General features: G+C 43.1%; 2 protein-coding genes across 6 annotated transcripts in view; both read left to right on the top strand.

The window, feature by feature from the left end:
* RABL3 (RAB, member of RAS oncogene family like 3) overlaps positions 1–17,057 on the top strand; it is a 45,714-nt gene extending 28,657 nt beyond the window's left edge. Inside the window, exons 8-11 of one of the 4 annotated variants that reach the window (XR_012154692.1) lie at positions 958–1,126; positions 2,491–2,562; positions 15,350–15,522; positions 16,750–17,057. Coding sequence is in view for 3 of the 4 variants with exons in the window: in XM_073309633.1 (XP_073165734.1) it covers positions 958–1,023 (66 nt within the window). In the remaining variant the exon portion in view is untranslated. The other 3 variants (XM_073309639.1, XM_073309648.1, XM_073309633.1) reach the window with 3 other exon arrangements.
* Positions 15,433–18,148, top strand: part of HGD (homogentisate 1,2-dioxygenase) — a 37,777-nt gene continuing 35,061 nt past the window's right edge. Inside the window, exon 1 of one of the 2 annotated variants that reach the window (XM_073309583.1) lies at positions 15,433–15,522. In XM_073309583.1, the coding sequence (XP_073165684.1) occupies positions 15,508–15,522 (15 nt within the window). In that variant the 5' untranslated portion in view covers positions 15,433–15,507. Of the gene's footprint in view, positions 15,523–16,353; positions 16,461–18,148 lie in introns of those variants that run through there. The other variant, XM_073309590.1, reaches the window with a different exon arrangement.

The following is an 18,148-nucleotide window of genomic DNA, read 5'->3' as shown; positions in this document are numbered from 1 at the left end:
TTCCAGATGTACTGCTTTTGGCCAGTTCTGATATTTTTCTTGATTGGGCATCACCATATATTTTGATGCTGCTTTTATACAGTAGGTTGACTGTCCGGGGTTGTTGTGACAGAGCAGTGAGAAAGGTAGCATGTCCTGTTGAGTGAGTACCTCAGCTCTGCCCATGTGTAGACAGAGGGGTGAGGTGACTCCTAAACCATAATCTCGTGGATAGCTACAGGAGATGCTGCCATGAGGGGAGCTACGTAGTACAGGATTAAAGAACCATGGACCGCTTTCTGTTGTGGGATGGTGTGTTTGTAGGCACTCTGCAGTGCAGATCTGTTTGAAATCCCATTAAGCAAGGAAGCGTGGGGTGGTTTTGAATAGACTTTCTTTGTAAGCGCTGATTCTCACAGGGTAAGCACTATGTGCACAAGCACTGTCTGCACATATGCAGCCGAAAAATGAGTGCCGATACCTTACTGCAGCTTTTTTCATTCTGATGGATTTCACAGAGCTTCACAACTTGATAAAGGCTGTTAGGTCAATTACTGCAAAACTGCAGCCATCTCTGGGGTAGAACACAGCAGCTGTTTAGTAGAGCACAGTAATGGTGTACAACAGTTTAGAAAAGGAAACAAAGACTCCTGTATACAATTGAAATTGCTGAGGGATTTAGTGAGGAACAATGTAATAAACCAAGTTGGAATTTGGCCAGGACAATAGTGCTCACACTGCAAGTCTTACATAAAACCCCAAAAGATCTATAAGGCAAATGGTCAGGATCTCACTTTTACATTTCATTCAAAAGATGGCACATCTTAGAAGCATGCTGAAGCACTTGGTCTGCCCTAACTCAGAAGGAAGAGTGTGATGGGAAGGAGGTAATGTTGTCAATTTGGTAACCTACATGTTAATGTGGCCTGGAAGGAATTCTTGCTGGTTCTGACATGGTGACATCTTCCATATCTACAGATTCCTGGCTTTTCTGATAGAAAAAGATTTGGAGGTGGTGCACTGAAGAGCCTTCATTATGACTGAACACTGCTCAGTGTCCAGAGACTGAATGGAAGATGAGTTCTCTCCGTTTGCAGCAACATTCCTGTCCCTGTTGGACTCTTAAAGGCAACAATCATCATGCCAGGCAAAATACATTTTATTAATTGCTTTGGCCACCAGGACTATGGAAGCTACCAGTGCTGATGAAGGCACAGGGAAGAATCCCCAAAACCAGTTTTGGGGTTCAAACTCTCTCCTAGGTTTAGGAACCTTGTGGAAATACTGGATCTTTTTGAATTGAGGCAATAAATTCAGTGTTTCCCATGCTGCTGTGGGAAACATTATCATGCACAGCATGTATGTGTAACTTTTGCCCCCCATCTTGGAACATTTATGAACACTCTTCAATGAATTATACTAATTTTACCTCTAGCAGAAAGGGAATACTAAACAGTTTTCTCATTTACACTAACATAAAGCAAAGCAAGCAAGCAAACTATAAGACTATATAAGAAATAGGATGGAAAACAGTAGAAAGCCATCATATAAATCAGTGGTACAGCCTCAGCTGGAACTCTAAGTTCTGCGTCACCCCATCTCAAAAGGGCCATAACAGAAATAGAGGTTGTTCAGAGGTAGGTGCTGAAAATGATTAGACGCCTGAAAAACGATTCCCCATGAAGAGAGCGTGGTGTTTATATTGCTGTTTAGTTTGGTATTTGTAGTTTGGTGAGTACAGAGAAAGTAGATCAGATACTCCAAGAAACTTAAAATTCATGAAGGGAAGGTATGTTTTTACAATGTGCATGTGGAACTCAATCTGACAATCTATGTTTGAAACCATAAGCTTAGTGGATAAGACCAAAATATAAATCATAAAAACACCCACAGTTAGAATAGAGTGGGTAGAAAATTATAAGAGATATAAACCCATATGCTTAAGTGTTGGACCTAACCATGAAGTTCTGGGGGTTAGAAAGAAAATTCTCTTATGGGAAAGTAATTCCTCTGAAGCATCTGGTATTGGCCATTGCTGGAGATAAGATACTAGACAAAATGAACCACTCGTCTGACCTCTTACAGCAATTTCTGTACTCTTAAATATAATGTTTTTTGTATCCGGGAGAGAGAAAAAGTGTTTGAGGTAATTAAATGGGCATCCCAGAGCTCTAGTATTAACTGCTTTCCTTTCCCCTCTCTCACAGTGGATTCTCACGGTAACCTTATAATGGTTTAGCCTGGGCTAGAGGCTGACTAAGAGCTAGTGTTGATATAAATACAAATTAATAATAAATGAGGATAGAAGAAAGTAAAGCATTGGTGTGAAATTGACAGTAGGCTGAGTTCTGCGGATTCCACATTACATCTGCATGCAGCTCTTCTCTGGCTGTTGATTGGGAGTAATTGAATGCTGCCTATTGGTCACAAAGCAGGAATGACATATAGGATCACCAAACCTAACTTATGAAAAGTAAAAATACGAACACTTCTTACTTTCCCTCTCTCCAGCACCTTTCACCAAAGAGATTCAAGAACATTTTACAAACCTGAATGAACTAAGCCACCGATCATCTGGGTAAGGTACAGTGAGAATCAATATCCCTATTTTACAGCCAGGGAAATGGGTACAAAGACATTGAGACTAAAGTTTTCAACATCTTCCAGTTTTGGGTGCCCTATTAGAGGTAGCTGCAGAAGTGCCATCGGGGCACCTTTGAAAATGAGAATCTGAGTGATTTTTCCCAAGGTCACACTACAGGGTCAGGAATAGACTCCATGAATCCTAATTTACAGGCTTGAGCTTTTAACCATGAGACTGTTGTCTTTTAAAATAGATCACTGAAGTCCCTGAATTAGTTGTGGTATGTTCAGTGAAACCATAGGTTTGATTATGAACAGAACACACAATAGATTCCAAATTTAGCCTCTCAGTATCTCATTTAAGAGTGACAAGATGGGAGTCACTAAGCAAGAGCTTCGTGCACTGCTGATTTATCAGCCGCTTTCTCAGCAGGGATGGCTCAGCAGTTTGACCTCTGTTCCCAGGGGTTGTGGCTCCTTTCCAGTTGATAATGGAAATTAGTGGTCTGATTGGGAGTGGCAAACTTCATGCATCTATTCCTTATGTATAATCAAGTTGCAGGGGCAATTTAGGGAAGGAGTATGATTGAGTGGTTAGAGCATGAGACTCAAAGTCAGGAATTTTAGGTTCTATTCTCACCTCCCTTGAAAGCCTTAAGCAAGTCACATTACCTCTCTGTCTCTGTTTCCTCACCTTTAAAATGGTGGTAGTTCTTCACAAGATGATCTGAGGATTATTTAGGCTGAAATGCTCCCCATTTCTTCTGTGAGCAGAAAGGAGCACAAACCTGTAGAAAGGGGCAAGCAGGTTATTGATTCTCCTGCCTTACTTTCTCTCTCACCCTGTGGAAGTCCCTCTGCAGCAACTGGGATCCACAGTGTTGTGGGCTGGAGGGAGCCACTTCCTGTTGCATCTGATAGCAGATAAATTACTGTTGCAAGAAGTAGTAACAAGTTCTGCCTGCAACCAGGGCTCAGATTGGGGGGAAAACAAGTTATGGAACTCTCTGAAGTTCTATCCACCGCCAAAGGGCTGCCTGCTCATCACATCAAAACAAGACAATCCCAGATTACAAATGATCAAACTGTGATCATCCTTTCTGTTGTGTTCTGGTAAACAGTTAACTAGGTTTAGTTATTTTTAGGCTTTGATGTCAGCAGCCAGTTGAGATACATGGGAGTTGTTTACACCTCTCAGCCTGAAACATCAGGTCTATCTGCAGATTAAGGCAGCCATCACTATGCCCATTAATAATAATAATATTGAGCAATATTGAGCTGCAATCTGCTCTAGGTGTAGACTTCTAGATCTCAATCAGTTGCCAAAACATCCCTCAGGTACATTCTGATTAGTGCTCAACCCATCATTTCTGATGATCTTTCTCCACTGATAAGAATGCGTCAGAGTTTACCAGCAGAACACCCTGAATAGTTCTTCTGCAAACAAAGGAAGCTTTGCTTTTCTGCTATTTTTTTCTCCTCACTAAGTCGCTATTATTTGGCTTTCCCCGACAGAAGTCATGCTTCTGTCTGGCTCCCCTTGTTAAGATGCTGGTGACTTTGATTCCCTTTCAGCATAGAGTGTTTCTGTGGCTCTGAGCAATGCTTTTCATTGACATGAATCCATTATAGTTATTGATTAACCCATCACCTGCTGATGTATTTGTATTACCTGAGGGAGCTCGGAGGAAAATCTTGCTTAAGCATGTTCAATCCAGCAGCACTGTGCTCTACGCCCACAAATACAGACTGTACTCTTTGAAGAACATGGTAAACACAAGGGCAAAAGTAAGGGGGCCATAAAATACCCCCAACCTTTTCTAGCACCAAAAATCCAACCTGCTGTGAGTCCTACAGCCCTTTTACCTATTAATTTCAGGTCTGTCTACATAGCCAAAATGTAGCCATGCAAAATGAAACATTATTACCAGTATTATCACCAATGGGGAGTTGTGCAAAAAGTTTTATAATGTAAAGCTGGCTTGAAAGTGGGGGTGGAGGGAGACTGAATAGGTGCCCTTTTTTGTTTCTTTGTGATGTATAAATAGGGCCTTGAAGATTTTTGTGGTGGGGGGTGTTAGTGTATGTGTTGTGGAAGGTAGGAGAGGGGGTTTTGTGCTCAATTTTTGCCTTAGAAATACCAGCATATCCAGTCCTGTCTTCTCTTCTTTTGTTGAAAGACTTGTGGGCACTCTCTGAAATGTGGGTTGTGAGCTTTCTCAGAGCTTAACCAAAGAGGCAGGGGTGTTAAATTTTAGGCATCCTTATAACCAAGTGCTTGTCAGTCATTTAAGTGAATAGGTGTTAACAAAAAAGCCACAAAAATGTGTCGGCACACCCAACTGCCACAAGCTGGCCCAGTTTGACCTTTGAGAAGCAGTGTCTATTAGTCAAAATGCACCCCAGAATTCTTTGCATCAGCTGCCTTGGCAGTGTGGTGACTCTGTGGGTGCTCTGGGGCTCAAGCACCCCCAGAAAAAAACATGGGGTGCTCAGCACCCACAGACCGTTGCCCTGCCCATTGTTCCACCTTGAAGTCCCATCCCTGCTCGGCCTCTTGCCCTGTGGCCCTGCCTATAGTGCGCCGCCTCCTCTTCTCCTAAGGCCCCCGGCCACTCGCTCCTCTCCACCCCCTCTTCCCATCACTCACCCTTAAGGAAGGAGAGGACAGAAAGAAGCAAGCGGGAGGCGCTCAGCAGTGGGGGCAGAGAGGAACAAGCACCAGGCATGGGAGGGGCCTCAGGGGAAGAGGCGGAGCAAAGGCGGGAAGCGGTGGAGTGGGGGCAGGGCCTTGAGGGATGAGGCTGAGCACCCACTGGCAAAAACAAGTCAGCGCATGTGCTTGGCACCATTTTTAAGCACCACTGTAGCTAGTGGAAAGGATTCTAGGGGTTATTGGTAACTAAAAGTGCCTGCTGCACAAAAAAAACACAGATAAAGGGGATATGCTTTGGGAGGAGGAAATTATATAAGGGACTGGCTATGTCAGTGACAGTACAAGAGCAGGCAGTGATGGGCGCATGGGCATCAAATTCCATTTTCAACAATGCACTTAAGGTCACCCCTGCCCAAAGAAATCCTCTCTAGGGTGAGAGAGGAGTTATAGCTTTATGGCCCATTCAGTTCTTGGTCACTGGTTTGAGATTTCTTAATGAGAGGGCCTGTATTTTAATGATAGTTTCCAAGATATGGACATCTGCCTCACTTCTCACAATGACAGTACTTTTCAAGTGTACTCTCTTATACCTAAATCTCCCCATCCTGATCCCAAGCTCTTACTTAGAAATATTGAACGCCACAAACTTCTGTTGTGGTCTAGCTGCATAGCCAAGATTAGCCTCAAATACTGGTAAGATAGGGAGACTTTACCTGCGTTCTCTTTTTCCTTCTGCGATAGTATTATTTAATTGAGTTATGCTTGCTATGTCCTCTGGTTTGAACAATATACTGACTATAGTTCCCTACCCACTGAAACTGAGCAAGCAAATTCTCACTCAGGCCCTGCACTGGACCTATGCAGAGATCAAATTCAGGAAAGAGAGTAGGAAATGAAACACACACGCTCTTCGTAAACTAAAGCAACCAACACAAGGCCTGTGTTATATAGGAGGTCAGACTGTATGATCACAATGGTCCCTTCTGGTTTCAGAGGCTATAAAAGAGTGTAAGAGAAAGCAAGCTTGGACACTTCTCGTGCTCTCCTACTTCTACTTTGACCTAAAAGTTAATATGTTTACAAAGTGGAAATGCGCCAGTCACTTTGGGTTAAAGATTTATAATAGAAGGAGGGCTGATGGCTCTGGGACTAAGATCTGGAGCTTTTCATAACTCCTCAGATCTAGTGTCCATCAGCGGTGTAAATTCCATTCTCATTATCCAGTGGCCCATGTGAACTGAGTGGTGGTTTACTTCTATTGGTGAGGAGTGTTCACATCACAAAAGCCCGCACGCATCATAAATTAGCTGCCTCGCTAGCAGTCACACTAGAGAGGTTAAGGACTGAGTAGGCCATGGAGACTGATTTCCCCTCTCCCTCCTAGAATTGGGGACAGGTCAAAGCAGAAGCACATTGACAGGCTACAGTGTGGGAGCAGTTTGCCCTCCAGCTACCCGTCTTTTCTCTGGCTCAAAAGAGATTGTGATCTCCATTGCTGACCTCTGGGGACCTTTCACAAATAATAAATGATAATAATTAACTTCCACGGCACCAGCTGTGGGGTAGCCCCAGAACAGTGACAGGACAATTTTTCACAATAATCTATCTTAATACATGTGATCTTTTTAAAAATCTGCTGCAAAACAAGGGGCTACATTCAAAAAGAATGAGCAATACATTTGCATTAATATTATTGTTTTGTTATTGTTTTGTGGTAAGGACCCCAAACAGGGCTCTGGGCCCCATTTTATAAGCACTGTACAAAGAAATCACACAAGGGAGTACCAGCTGCCAGAGAGCTCACAATCCAGGATTTGGCAATATATGAATATGCAGACAAATGGTTTGGAGGAAGAGAGGACGAGGTAACAGAAACAGGTGTGACTGCATAAATTAACAAATGTAGTTAGTACATTTTAGTTGGACAACAAGAAACAGGAGAAAAGATCTCTCCTTTTGTAAACAAAATATATCAGCATAAACACTATAATCATATACATGACCCTTTCAGGCTCCAGATTGCGTCTCATGCATGTTTTGGATGTGCAAAATCTGGCAGATTATCAGAGTAAAGTTCCCAAACACATTTTAAATCCTGTGCTACATGATGAAATTCCCTCTGGCTCCTACTGGCATCTCTGCCTGTGACATATGGTGGGAAGATGTCATGTCAGATTTCCAACAGGTCTTGTTGCCTACCAGTGACAAAATCCATCACAGTTACTCCACATGGCAGTGCTAACATATTCCCAGCTAGTCTTGTTCTTGCTAGTCTATTTCCCAGGCCTTGTGATTTTGTTCGGCTCATGACAACATGCATCCATATGGTCCTGTGCTCTGATTCCCATTAGTCTTTGCAAGTTAGGCAGGACAGGGCTGCATCAGCGTTTAGACTGGAGATCTTCCAGAACATCTAAGTGGTACATGTAGTGGTGGTGGATGGTGATTAAGTAGGTGGGGCTATTTGTTGTTGTTAAATAATTATGTTGCCATAAGGTCCAGAGACCACAATCAGGATGAGGATCTGCTTGTGCAAAACACCGTACAAACATGTATAAAGATATGATCCCTGCCCCGAAGAGCTTACAACCTAAGAAGACAAGTAACACATGAAAGCTCTGGGAAGAGGGATACACAATAATTATGTACAATATATAAATTAAAATATATTTGATTACTATAGATAAAGTAAATGCCACCTATCTCCATCTGCCCCGGTGCCCAGACAGCCTGAACTGACTGTTTCTTGTAAATGATGTTGCATGGGAAAAAAACAATTGATTTTAATAGAGCTGGTTGAAACTCAGAATTTATGTTTTGTGGAAATCTCATTGAAATTGTTACAATCTCAGGAAAATTTTCAGTTTTGTTAAAATGGCATTTTCCAGTGAAAAACTGTTTTGACAAACATGTTCTGGCAAGCTGTGATGTTTAATACACATGTTATGAAGCCTAGTTTCCCATAAACATGCAGCAGATTTACTGCATAAACTGCTTGTCTACACTCTTTTGGGCCTTCATGTCTTTTCCTCACCTTATCTATCATCTCTCATTCATTATCCATGTGTGGACTCCCACCTCTGATCAACCCATGCTGCCAACCTCCATCAGCCACTTACTGAATTTTAAAACAAGCCCCTTTGTGCTTTCTCCCAGGCTGCCCCTCACAGTTGGGAGATGCTCCCCACAAACATCCACAGAGCAATCTCATTATCCAACTTCAAATTCCTCCTCAAAACTCTTCTTTGACAGGATGCCTCCAAAAACCAGAGCCACTGGTGTGCCGAGACCACTGCCTAACATGCTGACCCATAATGTCTCATTGTTTCTTTGCACCCCGGTCTGCTTGCATCCAGCTGTTGTCTCTTGTCAGATTGTCAGTTCTTTGGGCCAAGGATCATCTTTCATTCTTTGTACAGCACCTAGCACAATGGGGTCCCAATCCATGACAGAGGCATCTAGGTGCTACACTAATACAAATAATAATAATAATTAATAATAGCAGTTACGGAAGATATCAACTGAAGTCAGCCAGGCATCAATGGAAAAACAAGTGCCTAGATTTCAGTGCTACTAAACTCTGGTCTGGCTTGTAAAGCAAAACACAATTGGGCACAAATAACTGTGCATGATATAATACAGCCTGGTTAATGAGATTTTTTCCCTTAGGCTAATATGCAACCAGAGGGACTGAATTCATCCATTGCATATGCACAGATGCAGCGAAAGGGGTGGAGGTGCCAACTTCCTCCAAACTATTTCAAAATCACCCAGTCTGCGCTTATAACTCAACTGGAGTATTGTGTCCAGTTCTGGGTGCCACATTTCAGGAAAGATGTGGACAAGTCGAGAAGAGCAACAAAAATGATTAAAGGTCTAGAAAACATGACCTATGAGGAACGATTGAAAAAAATGGGTTTGTTTAGTTTGGAGAAGAGAAGATGGGGGGATGAGGCAGGACATGGTAACAGTTTTCAAGTACATAAAAGGTTTCTCATTAACTTCTGAGGATAGGAAAAGAAGCAATGGGCTTAAATTGCAGCAGGGGCTGTTTAGGTTGGACATTAGGAAAAACTTCCTGTCAGGATTGTTAAGCACTGGAACAAATTGCCTAGGGAGGTTGTGAGATCTCTGTCATTGGAGGTTCTTAAGTACAGAATAGACACACACCTGTCAGTGATGGTCTAGTTCAGGGGTCGGCAACCTGTGGCATGCGTGCCAAACATGGCACGCAAGCCAGTTTTTAATGGCACGCTGCTGTCTGCCAGGGACAGCAGCGTGCAATTAAAAATCCTGCCCAGCCCAGCCCACTCTTCTCCACCTCTGCTGACCACTCTCTCCTTGCAGGGCAGGCAAACTTCCCCCTCCCCCCCGCCTCTTCCCCCAGTGTGCTGGGTTCTTGCCACTCCTCCTCTCGCCCCCTGCGGCTGATCAGCTGACAGCCCTTGCTATGCAGGGGAGAGGGAAAAGTGGAGCCGCAGCACTCTCGCCTCCAGCCCCCTGCTGTGAGCCGCTCACAACTCCTGTACCCCCCCCCACACACACACACACACCCAGCCCTCTGCCCTCACCCCTGCACCCCCACCACAACCGCAGCCCTGACTCCGGCATCCCCCACACATACCCAGCCCCCCCAGTCCCCTGCCCTGACTCCCTCCTCACACACCCCCAGTCCCTTGCCCTGACTCTTGCATCGCCACATCCCGACCCTCACCCTGAGCACCAAACAGGAGGTCCTGCACACACACACCTACGTTCCCCCCTGCACCCCTCGCACCAAATGGGAGCTGCCCAGGTAAGCGCACTATACCCAAACCTCCTGCCCCAACCCTGAGCTCCCTCCCTCATTCTAGCTCCTGGCCAGACCCTGCACCCCAACCCCAGCCTGCTCCTTTACCCCCAGCCCTGTTCTCAGTGCACTCCCACCTTCAGCTCAGTGCAGAGAGAGGAAGAGAATGGGCCAGAACCAGGGAGAAAGTAGGTACCTTCTCTATGTGGACAGGGCTGGGACCCCAGACCGGCAGTGGAATGAGCGGGGCCAGCAGCCGGGACCCTGGCTGGCAGGAGCCGGCAGATGGAACTCCAGATCGGCAGCGGGCTGAGCCGCTCAGCCCACTGCTGGTCTGGGGTCCTGGCCGCCGGCCCCGCTCAGCCTGCTGCCAGTCTGGGGTTCTGGCTGCCGGCCCCTTGACAGTTGGGGTCCCGGCCGCAGGCCCCACTCAGCCCGCTGCCGGCCTAGGTGAACAGAACCCCAGGCTGGCAGTGGGCTGAGCAGGCCGGCGGTGTAAGATCAGCATTTTAATTTAATTTTAAATGAAGCTTCTTAAACATTTTGAAAACCTTGTTTACATACAACAATAGTTTAGTTATATAATATATAGACTTATAGAGAGAGACCTTCTAAAAAACGTTAAAATGTATTACTGGCATGCGAAACCTTAAATTAAAGTGAATAAATGAAGACTTGGCACACCACTTCTGAAAGGTTGCCGACCCCTGGTCTAGTATGTAGTCCTGCCTTGAGTGCAGAGGACTAGACGAGATGACCTCTCAAGCTTCTATTGATTCTATTTTTCCCCAACCATCACAAAAGCTCCAGAAGGCAACGAGCCAAAGATAGTTGGATGCAGCTTGTCAAGCTGATTCCCAGTCAGCCAGATGAGGTTTCTGGAGTGTAATGAGGCACTTCCAGCAGATGTAGGTGAAATTTTTTTTTGATTAATTGTTGCATTTTTCAGGCCCTGAACCTATTTGCCAAATTTGGGTCAAATTCAATTAATAGATTTGATGCGGGGAGGGTGGGGGATGTTTAGAGTCAAAACATTTTTTTGCTAAATGTTTCATTTAGATGGAGTTGAAATGTTTCATTTTGAATTTTTGATTCAAAATGGCATTTTGATTTCAAATTTGGCCAATAAAAAAAACACTTGAAATGGCTGAATCAAAATGCATTTTTAAAAAATTTTTCAAGTCAACTGAAGCATTTTGGTAGATTTTAAATTGAATTTTTTTGAGTTTCAATTGATGGAAAAAAATTGGAAAAATGAGTTTTAGTTTCAGTTTAGCCAGAGTTTTTTTCTGGATTTTTCCGTTTGTCCCCCAAACCAAAAAATCCATTATTTTCTCAGCTCTAACTCCTACCCATTGCGGGCCCAGACAGTGAGATACTAAACTCTGGTCCAAACTATTTGGTAGCTGCCAATAGAGAATGCTCTCTGCTCCTCAGATGTCTCTTTTCTATCTTTGCTGTCTTTTGCATGTCTCTATCCTTTTCCTGTTGTGTTTTTTTTCTCCTTTTCACCAGGATTTCACTTAGAGATTCATAGATTCCAAGTCTAGAAAGAACCATTGTGGTCATCTAGTCTGACCTCCTGTATAACAGGCCATAGAATGTCCCTGAAAAAATTCCCAGAGCAGATCTTTTCGAAAAACATCCAGTCTTGATTTAAAAATTGCCAGTGATGGAGAATCCACCTGAATCTTGGTAAATTGTTCCAGTGCTTAATTACCTTAACTGTTAAATATTATTTTGTGTCTGAATTTGTCTAGCTCCAATTTCCAGCTATTGGATCATGTTATACCTTTCTCCGCTAGATTGAAGAGCCCATTATCAAAGTGTTGTTCCCCATGTAGGTACTTGTAGACTGTAATCAAGTCATCTCTTAACCCTCTCTTTGTTAAGCTAAATAGATTGAGCTCCTGGAGTCTATAACTATAAAGGCATGTTTTCCAATCCTTTATTCATTCTCATGGCTCTTCTCTGAACCCTCTCTAGTTTATCAGCATAATTCTTGAACTGGAACATCCAAACTGGACACAGTATTCCAGCAGTGATCACACCAGTACCAAATACAGAGATAAAATAACCTCTCTACTCCTACTTGAGAAGATTTTCTGTTTATGCTTCCAAGGATCACATTAGCCTTTCAGCCACAGCATCAGACAGAAAGCTAATGTTCAGCTAATTGCCCACCACAACCACTGTTCCCTCTAAGGTGGCCTCCCAAGAGTCAATCAAGTGCCACGCACATCTGCTCGTGCCCTCTGCCTTGGAGCCCCTGGCCAGCTGTTCCCTGGACGGGGCCCTCCTGCTTGCTGTGCAGGGCGGAAGGGGGTGCTGATGTCAGGGTGTCCCCCTTCCTCCCCACCAATGTACCCCATCTCCACAGAGCTGGAGAGGGGGACAGGGCTTAGGAGTAGGACAGAACTGCTTATGGCTGCTGCAGTCTGAATGAGCCTTCAGAATGCCTCTCTGCTTAAAGAGACAGCGCATGGTCTCTCATACACTTCCCCAGCAGATAGCACACACACGCTCTGTCTTTGTCTCATACACATACACACACAGTCTCTGTCTCACACACAAGTACACACACTGTCTCTGTCTCACACAGACATGCACGCACGCACACAGTCTCTCTCTCTCTCACAAACACACACACACTCTGTCTCTTTCACACTCACCTCCCAATGCATTTCATAATTTTATTTCTCTCTTATGCTTACATTTAATTCTTCGAGTAGTGAGTTCTAAAATGCCTAACTTGTCCTGGCTGGAGTAATTATCCCTATGGTAACTTTTAAAAAATATATATTAAATCTAAGGTTTTTGTTTCCACTGGTGATGCACATTTGCACATCACATCGATATTGTTGTACAACAAAATTAATTCTGCACATGGATGGAAAAAATTAGAGGGAACATTGACTACAACCCTCAATCTTTTTCAGAGTAACTGCTTCCCAGGATTGAGTCTCCCATCCTGTAGGCATGGCCTACATTCTTTGTTCCTAGATGGATAAATTTACCCGAATTTATATGCATATTGCTTGTTTTCTCCCTATATACCAAGCGATCCAGATTGCTCTGTATCAGTGACCTGTCCTCTTCATTATTTACCACTCCGTCAACTCTGATGTCATCTGCAAACTTTATCAGTGATGATTTTATGTTTTCTTCCAGGTCACTGATCAAAATGTTAAATGGCATAGGGCCAGGGGTGAAAGTAACACAGAAGACTTACTGGTACGGGGACCCGGCTCTGGGCCCCCAGAAGGGGCGCGGCCTAGGGAAGAAGGGCCAGGTGGAAGGGTCCCTACCAGCAGGGCTGCTGACGGAGGGGGCAAAAAGGGGCAGCGACGTTAAAGCGCTGCCGCAGCAGTACTTTAAGGAGGGTCCTTAAAGCACTGCCATGGCAGCGCTTTAACGTTGGGTTGGCTGCGTATGGGCCGGTACTGGTGACCACTTCTCACCAGTACTCCATACCAGCCTATACCAGCCCACTTTCACCCCTGCATAGGGCCAAGAGCCTATCCCTCTGGTACCCCACTAGATATTCACCTGCTCGAGGGGATGGGTGCCTGTTTACAATTACTTTTTGAGACCTATCAGTTAGCAAACTTTTAATCCATTTAATGTGTATCATATTAATTTTATATCATTCTAGTTTTTTAATCAAAATATCATGCAATCCCAAGTCAAATGCCTTACAGAAGTAATTACATCAACATAATTACCCTTATCAACTAAGCTTGTAGTCTCATCAAAAAAAGATATCAAGTTAGTTTGCTAGGATCTGTTTTCCATAAATCCATGCTGATTTGCATGAATTATATTACCCTCCTTTAATTCTTTATTAATCAGATCAACTGTATCAGCCACTCCAATTTTTTTGACTGATACTGATGTCAGTCTTTCAATTGCCTAGATCATTCCATTTATTTGTTTTAAATATTGGCACAACAGTAGCTTTCTTCCAGTCTTCTGGAACTTCCTGAGTGTTCCAAAACTTTTTGAAAATCAACATTTATGGTCCTGAGAACGCCCCAGACAGTTCTTTTAAAACTCTTGCATGCAAGGTATCTGGACCTGCTGATTTAAACCTGTCTAATTTTGATACCTTCTGTTTAGCATCCTCCTAAGGTGCTAATAGAATGGAAAGTGTTATTTTATTATATGACATCTGTTTTTTCCCAAATACAAAACAGAAATATTTATTGAACACTTCTGTCTTTTCTGCATTGTTCTTGATAATTCTATCATCTACACCTTGTGTTCTTCTTTCTGGATCAGTATGGAAACAATGAACTATTATTATTCTTTAGTGCTGACAACATTCTTGGTGCTGTACAGTGCACAAAAGTTTAGATAGTCCCTGCTTTCAAGAGTTTACGGTCTAGAATGGTGGTTCTAGATTATCTCCCTCGCATGGTGTGTCTGAGAAAATGCCAACTTTCAGATAAGATTTAAAGCTAAGGGGTGAAATCTTACTCCTGTTTAAGTGAGTGGCAAAACTCCCGTTGACTTCAGTGTGTCCAGGATTTCACTCAAGGGCCTGACCACTAGTGGGAATAAAGGATTCCATTGCACTGTCCATGAGAGTGCAGGTAACTCCAGGGTCTTTGCCCAAATTCCAGCTAGTGCAAATACATTCTGTCCTCCCAAAATTCATCCCCCAGTACTCAGGCTAGAGCTGATCCAAAAAATAAAAGGAGAAAATGCTGAAATTTTTTAAATGCTCCCCCTATAAAGAAAAATCAAAACCAAACATTCACATAATTTCAGCCAGCTTCTATGACTGGCTGAAAAGCAGGGAACATTTTTCATGACCATTCTGTTGAAAAGTTTACCAATTATTTTTTTTTAAATTGTCAAAATTCGGAAAGTTCTGACCAGCACTAATGAGTAGGGTACAGAATCCTTCACTTCTCTCCCTAGCCTGCTGTGTAGCATTACTGTACACTGATAAACAACTACCACCTTTCACACCAGATCTGGGGAAGTGATGCCTTTTAAATCCCACACATTGTGAGATCTGTGGATTGAAATTGCTAGAGGTATTATGAATAAAATAGTCTTATAAATCAATTTCAGAAAGGGCTTTTTCTTGTTCCTGAAATGCCTTATTGATCTTAAAGTGTACCCTTTTCTCTCTTGTACTTGAATAACTACTCTCTCTAACAGCTAATAAGAAAAAGGAAAACTAGTGGAACAGAGTCCTTTCCCCTCTTCTCGTTTTATCTTCCTCAGATCAATCCCTGGATTGGTTCAAAGAAGAAAGGCCTGTGTTTGATTAAACCCAGACTGAGTTGAGTAAACAGCTGGGAAACTCTTTTGGACTTTCTCACTTGCAGGGCAGACAGTTTGCAATCAGCCTGACTTTGTCCCTGCAGCTGCTCCAACAAGAAAATCAGCAAGAAGAGTTTGTTTTTAGGAGACCACAACAGACCATTTTGGCCAAACATCTCATTTGTTTTTGTATTTGCCAAAGTGAGAAAGCAAAGTGAGGAAAATGGCACAGTTGAAGGTAAGTGATACTGTGACACCCAAGAGCCTGTGTGTGTGAGAGAAAGAGAAATATGCCATCTCTTTCTCCCCCCCTGCTCCTCCACTTTCTTGTTAGCAGTTCCATAGCTCTTTAAAGCCCAAAAGAGTGGGGAAAGGGAACTGCTAGAACATGTCTGCAATGAGGTGCTTAATGTGTGGGGTGGAGCGCAGTAACTGGGGAGGTTTGGATAATTAGGGTGATGTAGCAGGATAGTTGTTTATTGTCTAAACCTGAAGTCCACGTGTGAGTTAGGGGTGGTTCTCTTGACAGAGATACCAAGTCTCATTTAAATTTAAAGTTTCTCATTTTTAAAAATTCATTTCAAGGCAGGTTATAGAGTCTCCCTTTCTTGGATGAATGATTTTGTTGTGTTTAATTTGGGATGTTGTAAATCTCACGTAAGCAGATTGTCCCAGTTCAGGAGTCTTTCCATGCGAACTTTTGTCATCCCCCTCCCCCAGCACACCTCCTCTTGCTGATCTAGCTGCCTTGGGGTGTTTCCCAACCAGCCAATGGCATTTATCTTGCAACATCTGCCCTGCTGTTGCAACCCTCTTAAACTAACACCAAGCTTTATATCATAGAAAAGTAGTTAGAGCAGGGGACTGTTAGGACTCCTAGATTCTAAACCTGGCTTTATTACTGACTTTCTAGTTATCTTAGGCAAGTCACTTCACTTCTCAGTAAAAAGAAAAGGAGTACTTGTGGCACCTTAGAGACTAACCGCGGCTGTTACTCTGAAACCTGTCACTTCTCAGTGTCCCTCTAGGTAAAATGGGGAGAATGATACTGACTTATCTCACAGGGGGACTGTAAAACATTAGTGACTGCAAGCTTTGGGAAAGATAACCAGGCTGTTTGGAGATACAGATCTCTGAGACAACAGTGGCTTTTATCCTGAAGAACAGGATTTCCAAGTAAGTGCCTAGACAGTTTAAGAATGAAGTTCCTGAACCAGCTACCCCCTTTCATGAAGATCCTGTTCTTCAGGGAAGGAGATGTTCCTGTGTCAAAGATCCTCGTCCTTTCAGGAGGAAAATTAATCTTTCAAAAACTTGGAAATCCATACTTCAAAATATCACAGTATGTGTCTGTTAAGGGTGATCTACATATACACAAAAGTTAAATCATCTAACAGCACATACCATCTACTCTTCCACCAAGAGATATGTACTTCACTAATAGCATGACCATTTTTCATTACAGAATGAACCACCACAACCTTAACTCTGCCCCATGTGCAGGGGAAATCTGGAGTAAGGGGACAGCTGGAAGTCCCGCATCAAACAGTGGCTGAGTTAAAGTTATAGTGCATTGACTGTGGCATAAGAAAGCTGTGCTCTAATGAAATGTTTAGCTCTGGGTGAAGGAGGAGCGGTTATGTCCTGTTATATGCCTTACCTGTTCATTTCCTTGCTTTTGTGGTTTTATATTTGGTGTTGTGTAGACCAGTCTTAACTGATGCACAATGTAATGTTTTTGTGTCTGAATTAATACATTATTTTTTAGTATCATCCAGCAGTAGTTGAAAAATGTATTATTCACAACGCTTGAAGAGGGGCATTAATTATATTCCAGTCTATGTATTCAGACTTCAAAAGCATTTTTCCAGGCCTGCTGTCTAATCTCTCCAGCAAAAGGTTATGGTTTATAGAGAACTCCACTTTGCATCCCAGTCATTCAAATCCATGGATGTTGTTTAATTTTTTATATTGCACTGGGCTTTTATCTCCCCCATTTTACACTTTGTCTTTGTTTTTACATTTTTTAAGTAATCAAACGTATTCTTAAGATCACATTTACATAGACTGCTGCAGGATTATGAGAGAAACACACATACACTAGAAACTTTGCAAACTTTTCTTTTCACAGAAAAACCTTCTCCCCAGTTCCCCTGAGCTCTCCCCTCACCAACCCACCCACACAACCCACTGGGATGGTTAGAAATAGTGGTAAGAATAATGAAAACAGACCAGGAGTGCATCCCAAGGGAGGTAGCTTGTAATAATTATCTTGTTTCATCTCACATATAAGAACTTGGTGAAGGGGAGATTTCAAACAGATTTCAGAGTTGTTGTTGTTGTTTTTTTTTTTTTTTAAACCTTACCATCTTTTCTGAAGAAATTACCTACATGGGTCCCAGTCCTGTAACTGGATCTATGGAGGCAGATCTTTACCCCTATATGGAGTCCCACTGAAGCTGGGGGCTCCACTCTCCTGGATCAGATTGTTCAGGCTGGATCAGAAAAATTCAAGCCAGGGAATCCACTACAGTTCATTGCTGTGTTATTTGTCTAAACTTTTGTGAATTCAGAGTTGGTGAAAGATGCTGGAGTAACAGCCCTGGAGAGTGAAGCCCTCTGTTTATTCACAGAGCTGATACAGCACGGACAGTGGCAGGGCAAGTTTCCCAATGGTGCCCTGACTGTGATTCTTAGGGTGTGTGTCCACAGCAATGAATGTGCGACTGTAGTACAGGTATGCTTACTCCCAGGAGCGTTAATCTAGCAGACACATGTCACAATAGTAAAGACAGGGTGGTACGGACACTGGAACAAGCTAGCAACCCAAGTAAGTACCCAGGGCTCCTGGTGGGTTTGTACTG

The sequence above is a fragment of the Lepidochelys kempii genome, chromosome 1, assembly GCF_965140265.1.
Source record: "Lepidochelys kempii isolate rLepKem1 chromosome 1, rLepKem1.hap2, whole genome shotgun sequence".
Taxonomy (NCBI): domain Eukaryota; kingdom Metazoa; phylum Chordata; order Testudines; family Cheloniidae; genus Lepidochelys; species Lepidochelys kempii.
The sequence above is the reverse complement of the archived record's forward strand: the minus strand, read 5'-3'. Positions and strand labels throughout refer to the sequence as shown.